Genomic DNA, 15,263 nt, shown 5'->3' with positions numbered 1-15,263 from the left:
GAATGTTCAGGGTTTTTGACAGCAGGCTGCAGTCAGCAAATCACAGATGGGAAATGAGAATTTCCAGCTGCTCCTAATTGCCAGATCTGAACAGATTTACATGGGGCCGGCAAAAGGCTTTTCCCTGACCCCAGTATGTCCCTCTTGCCGAACTATGGAGTCCTGCCGCATATCATGGAGGAACTAGAGGTCTTCAAAAAACAGTCTGAAGAATGGTAATGGAAAGCGTACGGTAACTTAATATAGCAGTCCCTACCATACCACCCTACCGTTCTCTGGGTGGAGAACTAAAACAAATTCTCGAGCACGGCTTATGGCACAGTGATTACACACACACTTTCTCAGCATGCTAACGGATACGACAATTGCTACTTTCACGTAAAGACCATGGCTCAGACCTCGTGTGTGAAAGTTAGGGTTACATTATATACATGTGCAAGATGTTAGGTCTTCTGTTTCTAACTGGGTGTGTAGAATTATTTTGTTCATTGGGAAGATTGCTATTTGGATGTGCTTGTGCACTATAGTGAGGAATGCAAGACACCGCTCATTGGGTAGCTAGACGGGATGGGTGCTATTTAGAGCCCTGAGGAACCTCTAGAAGAGAAGTGGACAAAAGGCACATGAGGACTGGTCACAGGTAAGATGAAAACCAGGAAAGAGGGTATGAAATCAAGGGGTAAATAGAATCGTAGAGAGCAATCAAGGGTAGTGGAGAAGTCAAGGTGGATGAGGACAAAATGCAGACTCTGAGATTTAGACAAGTCTCTGGAGATTTTGGGAAGAGCAGTTCCAGTGGAGACTGCATTGGCTGGGTCAAGTGTAAATAGAGGGGAGGAAGGCAAAGGCCAGTCCTCTATGCGACCAGAGGGTGGAGGGAGACAGTGGGGTAGGTGGAGAGACAAGCAAGGTTAAGGGTAAGGTTTTTCAGGATAGGGGGAAACCGAGGGGATAGAGCTGGACAGGCCAGGGCCCAGGTGGAGGATTGGAAGTGGAGAATAGGCCATTAACCTGTGTCAGATCCCATCAATAGCGTCTCTGAAGAGCAAGGTCTCCCAAGTGCCCATGAACAGCATGATGCCTTCAAACGCTGTTGTCCAACAACTTTCCACCCATTCCCTATTTACTGTTGTGTTACACGGTCCTGAATCAGGGAGCTCAGTTCTGTCCCCATCCAGGCCCATGGGGGCTGAAATGTTAGTGGGAGTGTGAACTGTACACTTCAGTGTTTGCAGGATGGGGGATGACTTGCAGAAATAAGGGATTTAATACATTTTCAATTACAGAAGGGAGTAGGGGAGGGGGGAATCACATGTTACCAAAAAATCAAACTGAATGTTACAGGAATGTACAAGCATTTTAGGTATAGGATTCTTTGAGAGGGCTGAACCCTAAAGGCTCAGAAACTAACATAGCAAATGGAAAAAAAAAAACATTTTTTTTAATGTAATGACTTTTGGGTGAATAACTAATGATTTTTGAATGCTTGTCCTTGTCAGTCTATCTTGGGTTGAATATCTGTATTTAGCAAAAATTACAGTATGACTTTGTGCCCTTAAGGACAGTTTTTTTAAAGGTATTAATTTAGGCAGCTAGTGGGATTTCAAAACCACATAGTTACATTCAATCTTTAACTCCTGTGAGCCCACAGAATAAACTGTTTTCTTTTTTTCCATAACAGAGAGCAACCACTGACAATTTAAAAACTAAGTTGTGATATTGCAGTACAACCAGGAAATGTTACAGTAGGAGTGACAGCAGAAGGCTGGTAGGCAGTGTGTGTATGTGGGGTCCCTAACGTTCCCAGCAACTATACATATTTTCAATAATTACAGACTATTAAACTATACATGAAACAGCACAATGCCATCTAACTGCGCAATATTAACACGTCAATGATGAAGTGCTAAAAGTAATAAAAACAGTTAAAAGTAAACAATGTAAAGGTGTGAAATGCAGTTACAGTGGCGTACCACAAAAAATAAAAAAAACAGGTCCAATCAGGCAGCCAGAATCTCCCCTAAGTTTCAGCGACTTGCTATGAGGCTTTATGCAGACATACACCCTGACAAGGGATTTTGAATATATCCGATGAAGTGAGCTGTAGCTCACTAAAGCTTATGCTCAAATAAATTTGTTAGTCTCTTAGGTGCCCCAAGTCCTCCTGTTCTTTTTGCATGCAGTGTTGTTGTAACCGGGTCAGTCCCACGATATTAGAAAGATGTGGGGAGAGGGAATATATTTTATTGGACCAGCTTCTGCTGGGGAGAGAGACAAGCTTTCCAGATGACGCAGATTCTTTGAAACAGTACAAAGCACAGGTGCTGGAACTAGGGGTGCTTGAGGTGGGCGGCTGCTGCACCCCCCTAGCTTGAAATAGTTTCTATCATACACAGGGTTTACAGTTTGGTTCAATGGCGCTCAGCACCCCCACTATAAAAATTGTTCCAGCCCCCCGCTACAAAAATGAATGACTATGGGAAAGTGTGGGGGCTGCACAGGAACTGTTGGGGGGCTGTATGGGAAATGGGGGGACTGTATGGGGAAGATTGGGGGGTGTATGGGGAAGATTGGGGGCTGCATGGGAATTGTTGGGGGGCTGTATGGGGAAGATTGGGGGCTGCACGGGAACTGTTGGGGGTGTATGGAAAAGATTGGGGGGCATATGGGGAAGATTGGGGGCTGCACGGGAACAGTTGGGGGGTGTATGGGGAAGACTGGGGGCTGCACGGGAATTATTGGGGGTGTGTGGGGAAGATTGGGGGGTGTATGAGGAAGATTGGGGGCTGCATGGGAACTGTTGGGGGGTGTATGGGGAAGATTGGGGGCTGCACGGGAATTGTTGGGGGGTGTATGGGGAATTGTTGGGGGGTGCATGGGGAAGATTGGGGGGTGCACAGGAACTGTTGGGGGGTGCCTGGGGAAGATTGAGGATGCCTAGGGAAGATTGGGGGGTGCACGGGAACTGTTGGGGGTGCCTGGGGAAGATTGGGGGTGCACAGGAACTGTTGGGGGTGCCTGGGGAAAATGGGGGGTGCACAGGAACTGTTGGGGGGTGCATGGGAACTGTTGGGGGTGCCTGGGGAAGATTGGGGGGTGCACAGGAACTGTTGGGGGGTACCTGGGGAAGATTGGGGGGTGCACAGGAACTGTTGGGGGGTGCCTGGGGAAGATTGGGGGGTGCACAGGAACTGTTGGGGGTGCCTGGGGAAGATTGGGGGGTGCACGGGAACTGTTGGGGGTGCCTGGGGAAAATGGGGGCTGTATAGGGAAGATTTCTCTGCAGCTGCAGGCATCCAGTCGGCCTGGGGCTGCCCTCCCCCCGGCAGAGCGGAGTCCCGGGCGGGGCTGGCCCGAGCCGCCCCCTGCAGGCAGAGGGGACCAGCCCCTCGGCTCCCCATCCCCGGCAAGCAGCTGCCCCGGCTACCCAAGCGCCCCCGCGCTCGCCTTGTCCCTCGCTCCGACCCGTAAGCTAGGCGCGAGCCGCGCACGCGCAGGAGCTATCGTACCCGGAAGCGGGGCGCGGCCGGGACGGGGACGGGGACGGGAGCGCGGCGCTGACTGGGCAGGTGCCGGGCTCGGGACGGCGGGAACGGGGCGGGGGGACGCGCCCCTCCCCCGCGCGGCTGTGCGGGCTGCCGGGGGCGGGTCCGGCCGGGCCGCGGGCTCTGGGGTGTCCGGGGCCGGAGGGAGGCCGGGCACCGCACCGGGCCTGGGGGCGGGGCCGCCGGGACCGGCCCGCGGCCGAGCCTGGAGCTGGGCGGCGAGCGGCCGGGCCGTGGCGGGGGCGCTGCCCCTGCCCCTGCCCCTGCCCCTGCCCCGAGGCGTTTCTCGGCGGGGCGGCGCCGGGGCGGGCTCAGGGCAGCGGGGAGAGTCCGGCCTGCGGGGGGGGGCTGGGATGGCGGGGCGAGACTGATCTCCGGGGCAGGTGGCCGGCGGCAGCCGAGCTGGCCCGTTTCCCCGCAGGGAGAAGCTGCAGCTCGGGAAGGTCACGGGTGCGATCCCCGCTTGCGGGGAGAGGGGCGGGCTGGGCCGGGCCTTTGAACCTCTCTCAGGTGCGCAGCAGGGGCGTCTGTGGGCTCCCTAGTGCGGTGTCTGAAGCCCCCGGGAAGGTCTAACAAATTTGGGCACAAGCTTTCGTGGGCCTCTGCTGAAGCAGGTTTTAGCCCATGAAAGCTTCTGCTCAAATACATTTGTTAGTCTCTAAGGTGCCACAAGCCCTCCTTGTTTTTGCGGATACAGACTAACCCGGCTGCCCCTCTGAGAACTGGAAGGTCTGTTGCTGCTCATTGAACTCAGGGTACTTCAGGAGCGGGGAGATGCGTGTTAATAGGGACGGTTGGCTAAAGCAGCAGGTGGAGCGAATTGGTTACGGGCTTGGAGGGGAACGTGTCAAATTGGAGGGAAACAAATCGGTGGGAGAGTCCGGTGAGCCGAGGGCGCTTGAAAGAGTGGTGCGGCAGGCTTGCTCCCTGAAGGGCGCAGCAGCTTGGACTTGTGCTCTCCACAGCTGCAGAGTTTGCACTTTGTCTCGGAGCTGTGCTCCCGATTCTAAGTGTTCCTTAAAATAAGAGTCACCGTGTGTTTGTGAAGACATCCTTGCAAGTGTGAACTGAGTTTTAACCAATGCAATGGTTTGAGTCCATAGACAGCCTGAGGAGCTGTCCCATTCCCCTCACTGCCCCGTTCATCTCACTGTGACATTGCTCTGAAACCTCATGCTATTTACTGTTTCATTGCTGAGAACTGCAGTAAAATCACTCAGCTATTGAACTAAAATCCTAAAATGCCTGTTGAGGTGCCTAAACCCCCAGCTGTTCCCTACCCAGCTGCCAAAACATCCAGCTTCACCTGACAACTTTTGTGAGGCAGTTACCCATTACCCGCACAAAACTCGGTGGCACATTGTGAACACTGAAAACGTGAGGACAGTGAAGTGAGTGCAATGTAAGATCAGAGTAAATGACATGGGAGCTGTTGTGTGTGATTTCTTTCCCTGTTTCATTCAGTTTCTATTCTATGTAAGCTATTTGGGGCTAGCACCTTCTTTTTGTTCTGTATTCATACAGTATGTGGCATAAGGGGATCCTGGCCCAGGCCTGGAGCTCCTGGGTGCTACCACAATATATGTATAGAATACGTAATGTCATCCACTGTTTAATTCAGAGGAAGCACCCACAGAATCCCAGCTCTGCTGTACCAGAGTGCTGTGGAATCCAGAGACCGTGCTACAGGATTTAGGTCTTGCTGTGCCCTCCCTCTGCATCTAGAGAGGAGTCGTGTCCAGGTATAGCCTTCCTTTGCATGCAGAGGCCTCCCTCTATTTGTAGAAAGGATGATCATTTCCTTGTGTGATGTCTGCTTGTGGACAGTGACTCAGAGAACTGATCCAGATCCAGCTTAAGCTGCACAATGTTTCTCCTTATTACCAGCTCCCTTGGCCATGTGGGTAAATTATTCAGGCATCATCTATTCATTTCTCCCCACTGTCTGCCACATGGACTCCATTAACCACTCTCTCAGTGTAAATAATGTAACCTTGCACCATGAATAGTACAGATTGGTGCTTTACATGCAGCCTAGTCACCAGGATCTTTGAGAACAGTGCTATGCACAGCGCATGTCATTAGGACCTCTGTTCATACTGATAGGAAGTTTCCTGCTGACAGGCTGATCACTGGTCCCCAGCCATAAATAAGGCTGCAAGCCAGAGAGGAGTTTGAAATGCAGAAATGGCAACAGAAAAGCAAATGGAGTTTCTTGGTCCGCATGTGCCAAGGTATCATGTCCATGGTACCTGACTCAATGTGAGGTGATAGTTTCTTAGTCTGGCTCTGGTGAACCTTCCTCTTCAGTACCAGGAAAATTCAGACAGTTTGCATGTAGTTTAGGGAATGACTGGGTCAGTGGGAATTGATTTATTCAGTGAGATTAATTTACTGTATGTGTATTGAACCTAGGAAATTCTGTTAATGACTTTTCCCCTTGGGGAATGATGGCGGATGTTGAGCTATTTGCTATAAAAACACACAATGAGTGGCAATCTCTGCCCTGAAGAACTTACAGTCCAAACGCACAAGACAGATCAAGTGTGGGAGGGAAAACAGAGGTGGTGACATGCCTAAGGTGACACAGCGGGTCGGTGGCAGGGCTGGGGGCAGAACCCAGTCTCCTGAGTCTCAGGCCAGTTCCCTGTCCCTTTGACTGTGCTGCTTCCTGTGGGATGGGCTAAATGGGCTTTTCCATCCGCCGGGATGGCTTTGCCAGGGGATCTGGCTCCCCCAGTGACCCAGGGCTGGGCCCCAGGTTCATAGGAGATTTAGGTTTGCATGTGGAGCTCTCGCTCATCTCCTGGTGGGGATGTTGCCTACAGAACTCTGATCTGGGTGCAGAATGCCAGGAGGCCTGACATGCAGAGATCTCCGTCTCTAGCTCCCTCTCCTACCAGCTGGGTCCCAGAGGCTCTTCCCTGGAGAGCTCTCGACTGGGGTTCCTAGGTGGATCATAACCTGCTCCTGCCTCTCTTTCTGCGCAGACGTTCCCCGTCATGGTGGGCGAGAGGAGGAACGGAAACCTGCTCGTGCACCTGGGGCCCAAGCTGCAGGCCCACCCCGAGGAGCTGATCCGGCAGCGCCGGGGCCACGATGGCCACACCGAGTACCTGATTCGCTGGAGCATCCTCAGCTTGGAGGAGGGCCCAGGGAGCAACACCAATGCCTCTTCGGAGAGCAAAGCGGAGAACATCCTGATGTGGATGTCGGCTGAGGAAGTTTATGCCAACTGCCCGACGCTGCTGGGCAAGAGGAAGCCCGAGGGGCAGCGGGTGAAGGAGGAGAAGGCACCCAGCACGTTCCCTCCGGACGTCACGCTGGACGAGGCCTCGCTGCTGGAGATGAAGGCTGACGTCAGAAACCTGGTGCAGCGGGCTGGCCGGCAGATGGCTGGGCCCACGGGCCCGGAGTCCTCCATCCTCAACACCATCCACGTGCTGAGCGCCTACGCCAGCATTGGCTCGCTGACGGGCGTCTTCAAGGAGACCGGGGCCCTGGACCTGCTGATGAAGATGCTGTGTAATGAGGAGAAGCAAATCCGCCGCAGCGCTGGCAAGATGCTGAGGGCCCTGGCTTCCCACGATGCAGGTGAGATCTCCTGGCCAGGAGCCCAGAGAAGGGCTGGGCTGGGCCCAGCTGCTGAGCATGGTGTACTGGGGGGATCCTGGAGCTCTCTGGGAAGGGGAAAAGATTGGAGCTGGGTTCCCCCAGGCAGCAGGATCTTCTCGGGGACTCTGTTCTCTCTGGGTGCCTGGAGAGGAGTTGGGGCTGGGTACTGTTTCTAGTGTGTGGGCTCGAGTACTCTGAGAATCTGACTGGCTGGCGAGGGCCTGACTTGCTCATCTCAAGGTTGCTCAGTAGAATATAAAAATCAGAGACCTGAATGTGTTTCAAGGTGCCTCCTAGGAAGGGAGAAGTCCTGTAATTGATCTCCACACGCTTCCAAGGCCAGCAAACACAGCAGAATTTCTTGGAAGGAATGAGGCCAGGCAGTGAGCAGAGTGAGATGCTGAGGACAAGGCATTGGGACTGCACTGCTGTGGGAGACCTGGGTTTAGTTCCAGTCTTCTTTCATCTGCTGGGGGTACTGAAGAGGCCAGGCCACATGCTCATCTACGATGCTGCCCCGGGCAGATTAGAGCAGCATTCTGGACTCTGAAGCCCATGTTGCTGTGTTATCTGGTGCTCCTTGGAGAATCCCAGTGGAGTTTGGGAGCTTACACAGAATCTTCATTTCCCGCTTGCCATTGTGTCCTATTTTATAAGATAAAACTTTTCCAAGCCTCTTGTTAGCGCGTGGCTCGGACGAGGATTTTCTGTGTGCTCCTTGGAAGAGCCTGGTGGTTTCCCCATCTTCCCCTCTTCCTTGGAAGATTTTTTGGCTCATCCTGCCTCCCTTTCCCCTAGGACAGTTGTTCTTGCTGGCAGTGTCTAAGGCCAGGTCTAAACTACAGACCTATGTCCACACCCCGGAGCGACTTTATACTGACCTAACCCCCATGTAAACTACGCTATGTCGTTGGGGCGGCTACTGACCCTCAGGGAGGTGGATTACACTCACGGGAATGTTCTCTCCTGTTGGTGTAGAAGAGTCTTCACTTAAACACTACAGTGGTGCAGCATCATTAGTGCAGCTGTGCTGATGCAGCATTTTAAGTGCAGACCTGCCCTTGGGCTGTGTGGAACTGTTAACCAAGCAGCAGAGCTTCCTTCATGCCCAGCCCCAGCTCTGTCCGAAGAGCTCCGGTGTTCCTAACAAAGCATCAAGCAGCAGGAGAGTTCCCACCCTACAGAGTTCCTTACCTTTCGTTCCTCCTTCCTGTCTTCCTTCCCCTTCTTTCCATAGACTGTAATTTTCTTGGCACATTTGGTCTGTCTCTGGGCATGAGAACAGCTAATAAGCTGGTCCAATCAAAGATACTATCTCACCCACTTAGCAGCTAATATGTCTGGCTTGGCTCCAGAAGGACTGAGGGAGGAGGTGTCCTTCAGGCCAGGAGATCTTGCAGTCCTGGCTAGAGGGAGAGCTGGGCCCTGTTTCCAGACATCCTCCCCTCCACTTCTCTTCAGTTCATTTGCAGCCACCCCTATTTTGTCAGGAGATAGCATAGCCTCTCCATCCCTAGGTCGTCTGTTTGAGTTGCAGTGTGGCACCACCTCTCCAGCTGCAGTCCCTCGAGAACTCAGCCCTGGCAAGTGGACCTGTTCTTGTAGCCACAGCCAGCCTGTCACTGTCTGTCTCTCTCCCATTCCTCTGTGACCCCTCCAGCCAAGTGGGGGAGACTGCTAGCTCCGTGGGAGGACAATGTCTGGTCCTGTGCAGTTTGATCTGGCCAGGGTACAGTAATAGGACTGAACAGGCAGGTGGAGAGAGACTCTGCCCCTCTCACGCAGGGCTCGCAGGCGATAAGAGCCTAAGAAGCTACACTGCAGCAAAACAAGCCCCTTCTCCTAGCTCTGAGTGATCCTCCCAAGATGAGAAGGCAGTCTGGTTCTGAGCAGAAGACCCAGGAGAGGCTATTGCCACGTGAGGGCTGAGCTGAATGCTCTGGAATTAGACTGAGCGAGGGAACATCCTAGGCCACAAGACAAGTGTTTCCCCAGAGATGCTCGGGCGGAGCTGGTTAAATGGAAATTCCACACGCAGGGCAGGAGTTTAAATAGACAAGCTCTGATGGGTTATCCGAGACAAACTGCGGTATGTCCAGGTCCCAGAACTAGACAGTCTCTTTCCAAAGGGTCAGGGATGCAAAAGATCAGAGTCTCCAAGCAAAAATGTTGAAGCACTGGCCTCATCCATACAAACCTCTCTCTCTTCAGAGCTATCACAGCCTGGTGCAGTGTCATCATGGATGAGCTGAAGTTAAATCCACTGTAAAGTTAAATCCACTGTAAAAACTGTAAAGACAGTTTTCCTAACGGCTCATTGATGGCTGCAGTAAAATTCTCAGTGAGGTCTCTGGCTCCCAATGCTGTAGTTTGAGGCCAGCTGTGGCTCTGTGAATGGGAAGGGGGCTCCTACATCAGGTCAGCTGTGACCTGTAAAATCTCAGGGCAATAAACTGTCCGAGGTCACCTTTGTGAGCTGGAGCAGACCTGCAGAGAAGGTGAAAAGCCTGCTTCTAGCACCCAAGCCCCCCCCAAATGAGAGAGGGCTACTTTCTCAGAGGGAATCATTTCTCCTGCCCTACAACTAGTAGTAGGTGTTGTAGGCAAGGATGGGCAGGGCACCCATTGATGTGGTATCTGGACACCAATGTATAGGCACAGAAAAGAGGTAGGCATGGTAATGTAGTGGGTATTGACGGTACTGTTTCAAGGGGATGCTTCAGAACTAGCCAAGGTTTCCCACCTTTGCTTCATCCCAGTCTCCAGCTTCCAGGGGTCCCTGAAGGCAAATTAATGTAGTGGGGAGCAATCTTCCACCTACTCCATATCAGTGCCGGTCAATATATCTTTAAAACTCCATCAGAGCTGTGCCCGATGCTCTAAAGACAATGAAACAGTAAGAGTTCCCTGCCCAATGAGTTTCCAGTCTGATGTGCTGACTGGATGTACAAAGATGTGGCACTACGCAGGGCCATGTGTGGTGGGGGTGAGAGCTGCTTGGCTGTGGCTACAAAAATATTGGTGCAGATCTATGCAAATTCGGTAGAGCAACTGTCCAGGATATGCTTGTTTATACCACCACTCCCACTAAATCTTGCCCTCTTGATATACAGGTATGTGTCTCACTTCTGTGTCTGGGAGGCAACCTTGCAGCTGCCTGGTTAGCAGCAGGGAGTGGTGGTGCTCATAGCCGGGACAGAACTGAGTGGACACAGCCTTGATGAGGTTGTTCCAGGGCTTGCAACTGCATGACAGGGAATGGGCCTGGTACGGAGAGGCCCAGGGTGGTGAGTGATGGAGTTGGGGAAAAGCCACACGGGTGTCCTTCAGCTCAGTTCAGTGAGAGTTTGTTAGCGTAACAAGCTCTGTCAGTGTAAGATGTAGCCAGACCCCTCAGATCTAACCTGGCTCCCATTGATATCAGTGGAAACAAGTGTGGCTCTTTAATTAGCCACTTTGGGAGGATTTTGCAGTGTGCTTGAATTGGGATCCCCCTTCCGTCCTGCGCTGTCCAGGGGCAGCGGAGACCCCAGCTGTGCAGGCAGGGAGCAATACTGGTGCTGCATCAGACCTTCTCAAATCCTTACATCTGCCAAGATGATACCTGGATAGCTTAAATAGTCTGACTTTTGTACCACGCCAAAGGGGCGACCCCACAAAGAGGGGTCACACCTGTAATCTGCCTTTGCTGTCTTGGGTTATTAGTGAGCAAAGACATTCTTCATGTGTTGAGTCCTTCCTCACCAGCCACAGGAAGTGCCAAGCGTGGCATGTGACAGCTCCAAAGGAGACTGGTCAGAAAGTTACAGGCCCATCAATGTAGGGTGATAAAATCCCATCACCACCTGCAAAGCGACCTGCAAAGGGTTTTAAAAAGTGCTTGTGCATTTTTGGTTGTGTCTGATGTCAAAAGAGGCCTGAAAGGGCTTTTTCCAAAACCAGGGGTTTTCTGTGGTTTGTTTTATTTTTTCCATACGATGCAAGGAGTGTACATTTTGTTTTTTCCAGAGGACCTGCTGGGTGTCTGAGAGCTTGTGGAGGGTGAGCTCTCTCAATTGAGAGGCATGGACGTTGAATCTTTAGCAGGCAGGGTTCTCCACAATGCTCTTCGTCATGCATGTGAAACATTTTCAGGGAGCTTTAATAGCAATGCTGTTTCCCTCTCTCGACCACTCCCGAGTCCCCATTTCACTCATTCTCCAGTCAGCCCTGCAACTGACAGGGCCGGGCTCCCTCATGCCAAATCCGAGGGGGACAGGCTGTTTTGGGAGAGAGGGACGGAAGGGTCAGGGTTCTTTCACTGTCAGAAAGCAGCAAAACAAAAGCACAAGCTTTTTATTTTACTTGGCAGGGTCGCTGGCCATGTGGGCAGGTGCTTGTGGGTGCAATCTAGCTTTTGTTGATTGCTTTTTGTTTCGTTTGTTGTTTCACTTTGGCGGGTGGGGAGCAGTAAACTCCATGGCTCTCATTGACTCTTCTCCCTGAATGGGGACTTGGCCTCTTGCTGTGGGAAAAGCCTGGGGTACTGCAGGCCTTGGAATCTCTCCCGTTCAGTGATAGCCCCACATGTTGGTTGGTTGTTTAGTGGCTGGGTAGTGGTTGGAAGGGTCCATGGAGGGTGTCAGATTTGAGTCGTCCAAGGGGGATAGGTGGTCATGGGGGTGTTGTTTAGCCTTGTGTGGCTGATTCCCCTTTCTGGGGCAGAGACACTCCTGAGGGGCAGGTGGGAGGGAAAGCATTCAGCTGGCGTGTGTCACGGCTGCAGGGAGTCGGGCCTACGTTCTCCTGTCCCTGAGCCAGCAGGATGGCATTGAGCAGCACATGGACTTCGACAGTCGCTACACCCTCCTGGAGCTGTTTGCGGAGACCACGTCCTCCGAAGAGCACTGCATGTCCTTCGAGGGGATCCACCTGCCCCAGGTACCCGCAGGGCTGGCTCGCTCGGGGGGAGGGGCACAGGAGCAGGGGGCTTCACTGGGCCGGGGGCTTGGAGGCCTGTCTGGTATGGAGATGGATGGTGTGGTGACAGGATAGAGCTCAGAAGCCTATTGGGGGTGGGAGGGATGTCTCAGGATGTCTCAGGGTGGGCAGGATGAGGGGAGGTTGCGGGGAGGGTTGGTTCAGAGGCCTCTTAGGGATGGGGGAGGGGAGGGTTGGCTCAGGGTGGGCAGGCTGGCGGAGGCCTGTTGGGGGTGAGTGGTGATGCCCCAGGATGGGTGGGCAGGCGGGGGGGTGTGTGGCTCAGGGTAGGCAGGTGGGGGGGGGTGGCTCAGGAAGGGGGGGAGGGTTGGAAGGCTGCCAAGGGGTGGCGATGCCCCAGGAGGGGCTCCAGGCAGGGGGAGGGTGTGGGTGGCTCAGGGCAGGCTGGGGGTCTGGCTGGGGAGCTCTCGTACCGTGGCTCTGACACTGTCTGTTGCAGATCCCCGGGAAGCTGCTGTTCTCGCTGGTGAAGCGCTATCTGTGCGTCACCTCTCTCGTGGACAAGCTCAACAGCAGCACGGAGCTGGGCGGGGAGCGGCAGGACTGCGCTGTGCCCTGCGCCCACGTTGGGGAGAGGAGTCGCCTGCAGCGGGAGTTCGAGTTCAGCATGGCCATGGCCAATCTCATCTCCGAGCTGGTGCGGGTGATGGGCTGGGATCGCAGCCAGAGGATGGAGCTGCTGTCCCTGCAGGAGGGGCAGCCGCGGGTCGTCCGCTCCATCTTCCAGCCCAAGGCTCCTGCCTGCGCTGCTGTCCAGGTCCCTCTGGTCACGACAAAACCCTCGCCGCGCAAAAAGCAGGGCCCCGGGTTCTTGACTTTGTCCGACTTCGCCAGGCGCAGCAGCTATGTGGAGTACGTGCAGGAGAGCCTCAAGCCGGGGATGATGGTGCGCATGATGGAAGACTACGAGGAGATCAGCGCTGGGGATGAGGGCGAGTTCCGCCAGAGCAATAACGGGATGCCCCCCGTGCAGGTGAGTGCCCGAGGAACGGAGGAGGGTGGGACTGGCAGAGAGGAAGGGAGGAGGGTGGAATGCTGTGAGTGGCATTGGTTCCCATCCTTCCTGGTAAAAGGTCCCTGCCCCTGAGAGCTCCGGTCCCGGGTGTGTTTGGCTTGGACTCTCTGTAGCTGGCTTCCTTTGATCCACAAACAGGCTGTGCTCCCCTGGCCAGGGGTGAACAGGTTCTTCATCCACACTGTTCCCCTTTAGGAGAGCTGGCTGCAAGTGAGAGTCTGGTCTGAGGGGCTCCCTTCGCACTATGCGTGTGTGGAGCAGCATGTGCTTGGTGCAAGGTCAGAGCTGCAGACAGTCCACCTGTAAGAGGGGCCCATGGCCTGGTTTACCTTCTGCACCGCCAGAGTTGCTTGCTAAATTCCAGTTACGTACCCTCACTGTCATCAGCTCATGCCTTGACACCTGTGCCAGTTCAGTACAGGCTAATCGTGTTGCACAGGAATCCTTACTGAGGGCGTTGTTTGAAGACAATGGTTGGGTCCCCTGATTACATATTCACCCAGGGGACCTATGACCACAAAGGCCTGTTCCCTTGAGCGGTCGGCTGGGCTGGGCCCACCACCTCTCCTCTTTGGGTGGGCTCGGCCCCCCCTGCTCCTTGTCTTCAGCCAGGTCCAAGCCAGAGCACTTGGTTCTTCTCTGCTCGTGGCTGAATCTTTGTTTTGAGGGACCTGCTGTTGATACTGCCCCAGCAGAGCGTGGATGGTGGGACAGCAGCAAGGGCCCTCCGGAGTCCCTCTGGGGATGCAGTTGGCAGAGAGACCCCAGAGCGGTGGGTTTTAGAGAACAGCCTATTAAGATGAATGAGAGGACTCTCACCTCTAGAGCCAGGACTGGATTGAGGCATTCCATGGCCATATGCGTGTCATGATGTGAGGGGGGGAGCAGGTACAGGCACGGCTCCTCCCCTGCACTGTGGCCCTGCACTCGAAGTTGAGTAGCAAGGAACCCCTTCGTCCCCCTAAAGAGGCAGGGGCAGCAGCACAGGGTCCCTTCTCTCCCTGCCCGCTGGACTGGCAGGGTTGGCAGCTAAGATGCCTCTGCAGGAGTGTGTGAACTGGGTTCATTGCACTCTGCTTCCCCCTCTCCTTGGAGCTTGCTGCTGGGGTGGTGTTGGGGGCAGGGGGAGAGCACTGGGGCTGGCGTTTTCCCCCCTTAGGATGTGTGGAGCAAGCTCTCTGCAGATGCAGGCAGGTGTTGCTGCATCAGTCCCACTCAGGTCACGTTTTTAAACTTTGCCTCGCAGCCATGAAGGCTGGAAAGATTTTAAAAGGAGAGCTGAGGATTGTGCTTTAATCACATCACTCCTGGATCTGGTGCCCTTGGCAAGGGCTTACAGTGCCTCTGCCTTATTCTGTCCCTGCTTGGAGCTTTTGTTTCAGGCTGTCCCTGCACTGATTACTCAAGTCATGTCTTTGAGCTTTTCTTCCCAACCACAAGGGCTAGTGCTAACTTTTTTCCAGATCAGGGTTTGACTGTGCTGTTGTGTGGTCCATGAGCCAGGGATCTAGGCACTTGCTTGTTGTGTTTCTGCCTTAATGGAGTCCAGGATTTCACAGCTTATACCTAAGGGCGTAACGGTGGTTTGCAGGACTTCTCGTAATGGTGGTGTTGCATAAATTAGAAATTCTGTCTTGGCTGTTGGATGCCCAAGGGAAGAGTGTGGAACTGTCCTTTAGAAAAATAATATATGAACAAACTGAGCACAGTTGATCCTGAAATCAGATGCAAATATGAAGTCTTGTGGCCAGTTCATTCACTTCAGGTTTGAATGATCTCTTTGGTCTGGGCTGGACGCATGGGGGCCTGGCCCACTTGAGGCTCCCTTCTGTAACTGTATAGGCCTCTGGCTGTCTCTGGTCACACAGTCTACAGCCTTTGGGAAATGCCCTTTATCTGTTACTGTGCCATGGCATGTTTTAGTGGGTCACGTTCCTGAGCTGTCTCCTGAAGCATCCCCACTTACCTCTTCCTATCGTTACAGTTCCACTGGCCTCCTGGGATCTGACTTAGATTTTCTGTAAGTCTTGTCTTGCAGCTTTATGAATGATTTCCTTTTCTGTCAGTAACGATGGTTCCCTCTTTTGTGATGCTCTGAGCTGGATGAG

General features: G+C 53.6%; 1 protein-coding gene across 5 annotated transcripts in view; it reads left to right on the top strand.

Moving 5' to 3' along the window:
* The first annotated feature begins 3,466 nt into the window (after nucleotides 1-3,466).
* The window catches only part of LOC119852863 (cullin-9-like), a 65,397-nt gene continuing 53,600 nt past the window's right edge, over nucleotides 3,467-15,263 (top strand). For 2 of the 5 annotated variants that reach the window (XM_043512186.1, XM_038394796.2), the window contains exons 1-4: nucleotides 5,163-5,287; nucleotides 6,536-7,139; nucleotides 11,926-12,080; nucleotides 12,580-13,113. In XM_043512186.1, the coding sequence (XP_043368121.1) occupies nucleotides 6,548-7,139; nucleotides 11,926-12,080; nucleotides 12,580-13,113 (1,281 nt within the window). In that variant the 5' untranslated portion in view covers nucleotides 5,163-5,287; nucleotides 6,536-6,547. Of the gene's footprint in view, nucleotides 3,570-5,155; nucleotides 5,288-6,535; nucleotides 7,140-11,925; nucleotides 12,081-12,579; nucleotides 13,114-15,263 lie in introns of those variants that run through there. The other 3 variants (XM_038394797.2, XM_038394795.2, XM_043512187.1) reach the window with 3 other exon arrangements.

Source organism: Dermochelys coriacea, chromosome 3 (genome assembly GCF_009764565.3).
Source record: "Dermochelys coriacea isolate rDerCor1 chromosome 3, rDerCor1.pri.v4, whole genome shotgun sequence".
Classification (NCBI taxonomy): domain Eukaryota; kingdom Metazoa; phylum Chordata; order Testudines; family Dermochelyidae; genus Dermochelys; species Dermochelys coriacea.
Note: the sequence above shows the minus strand (reverse complement) of the source record. Positions and strands in the feature narration are given on the sequence as shown.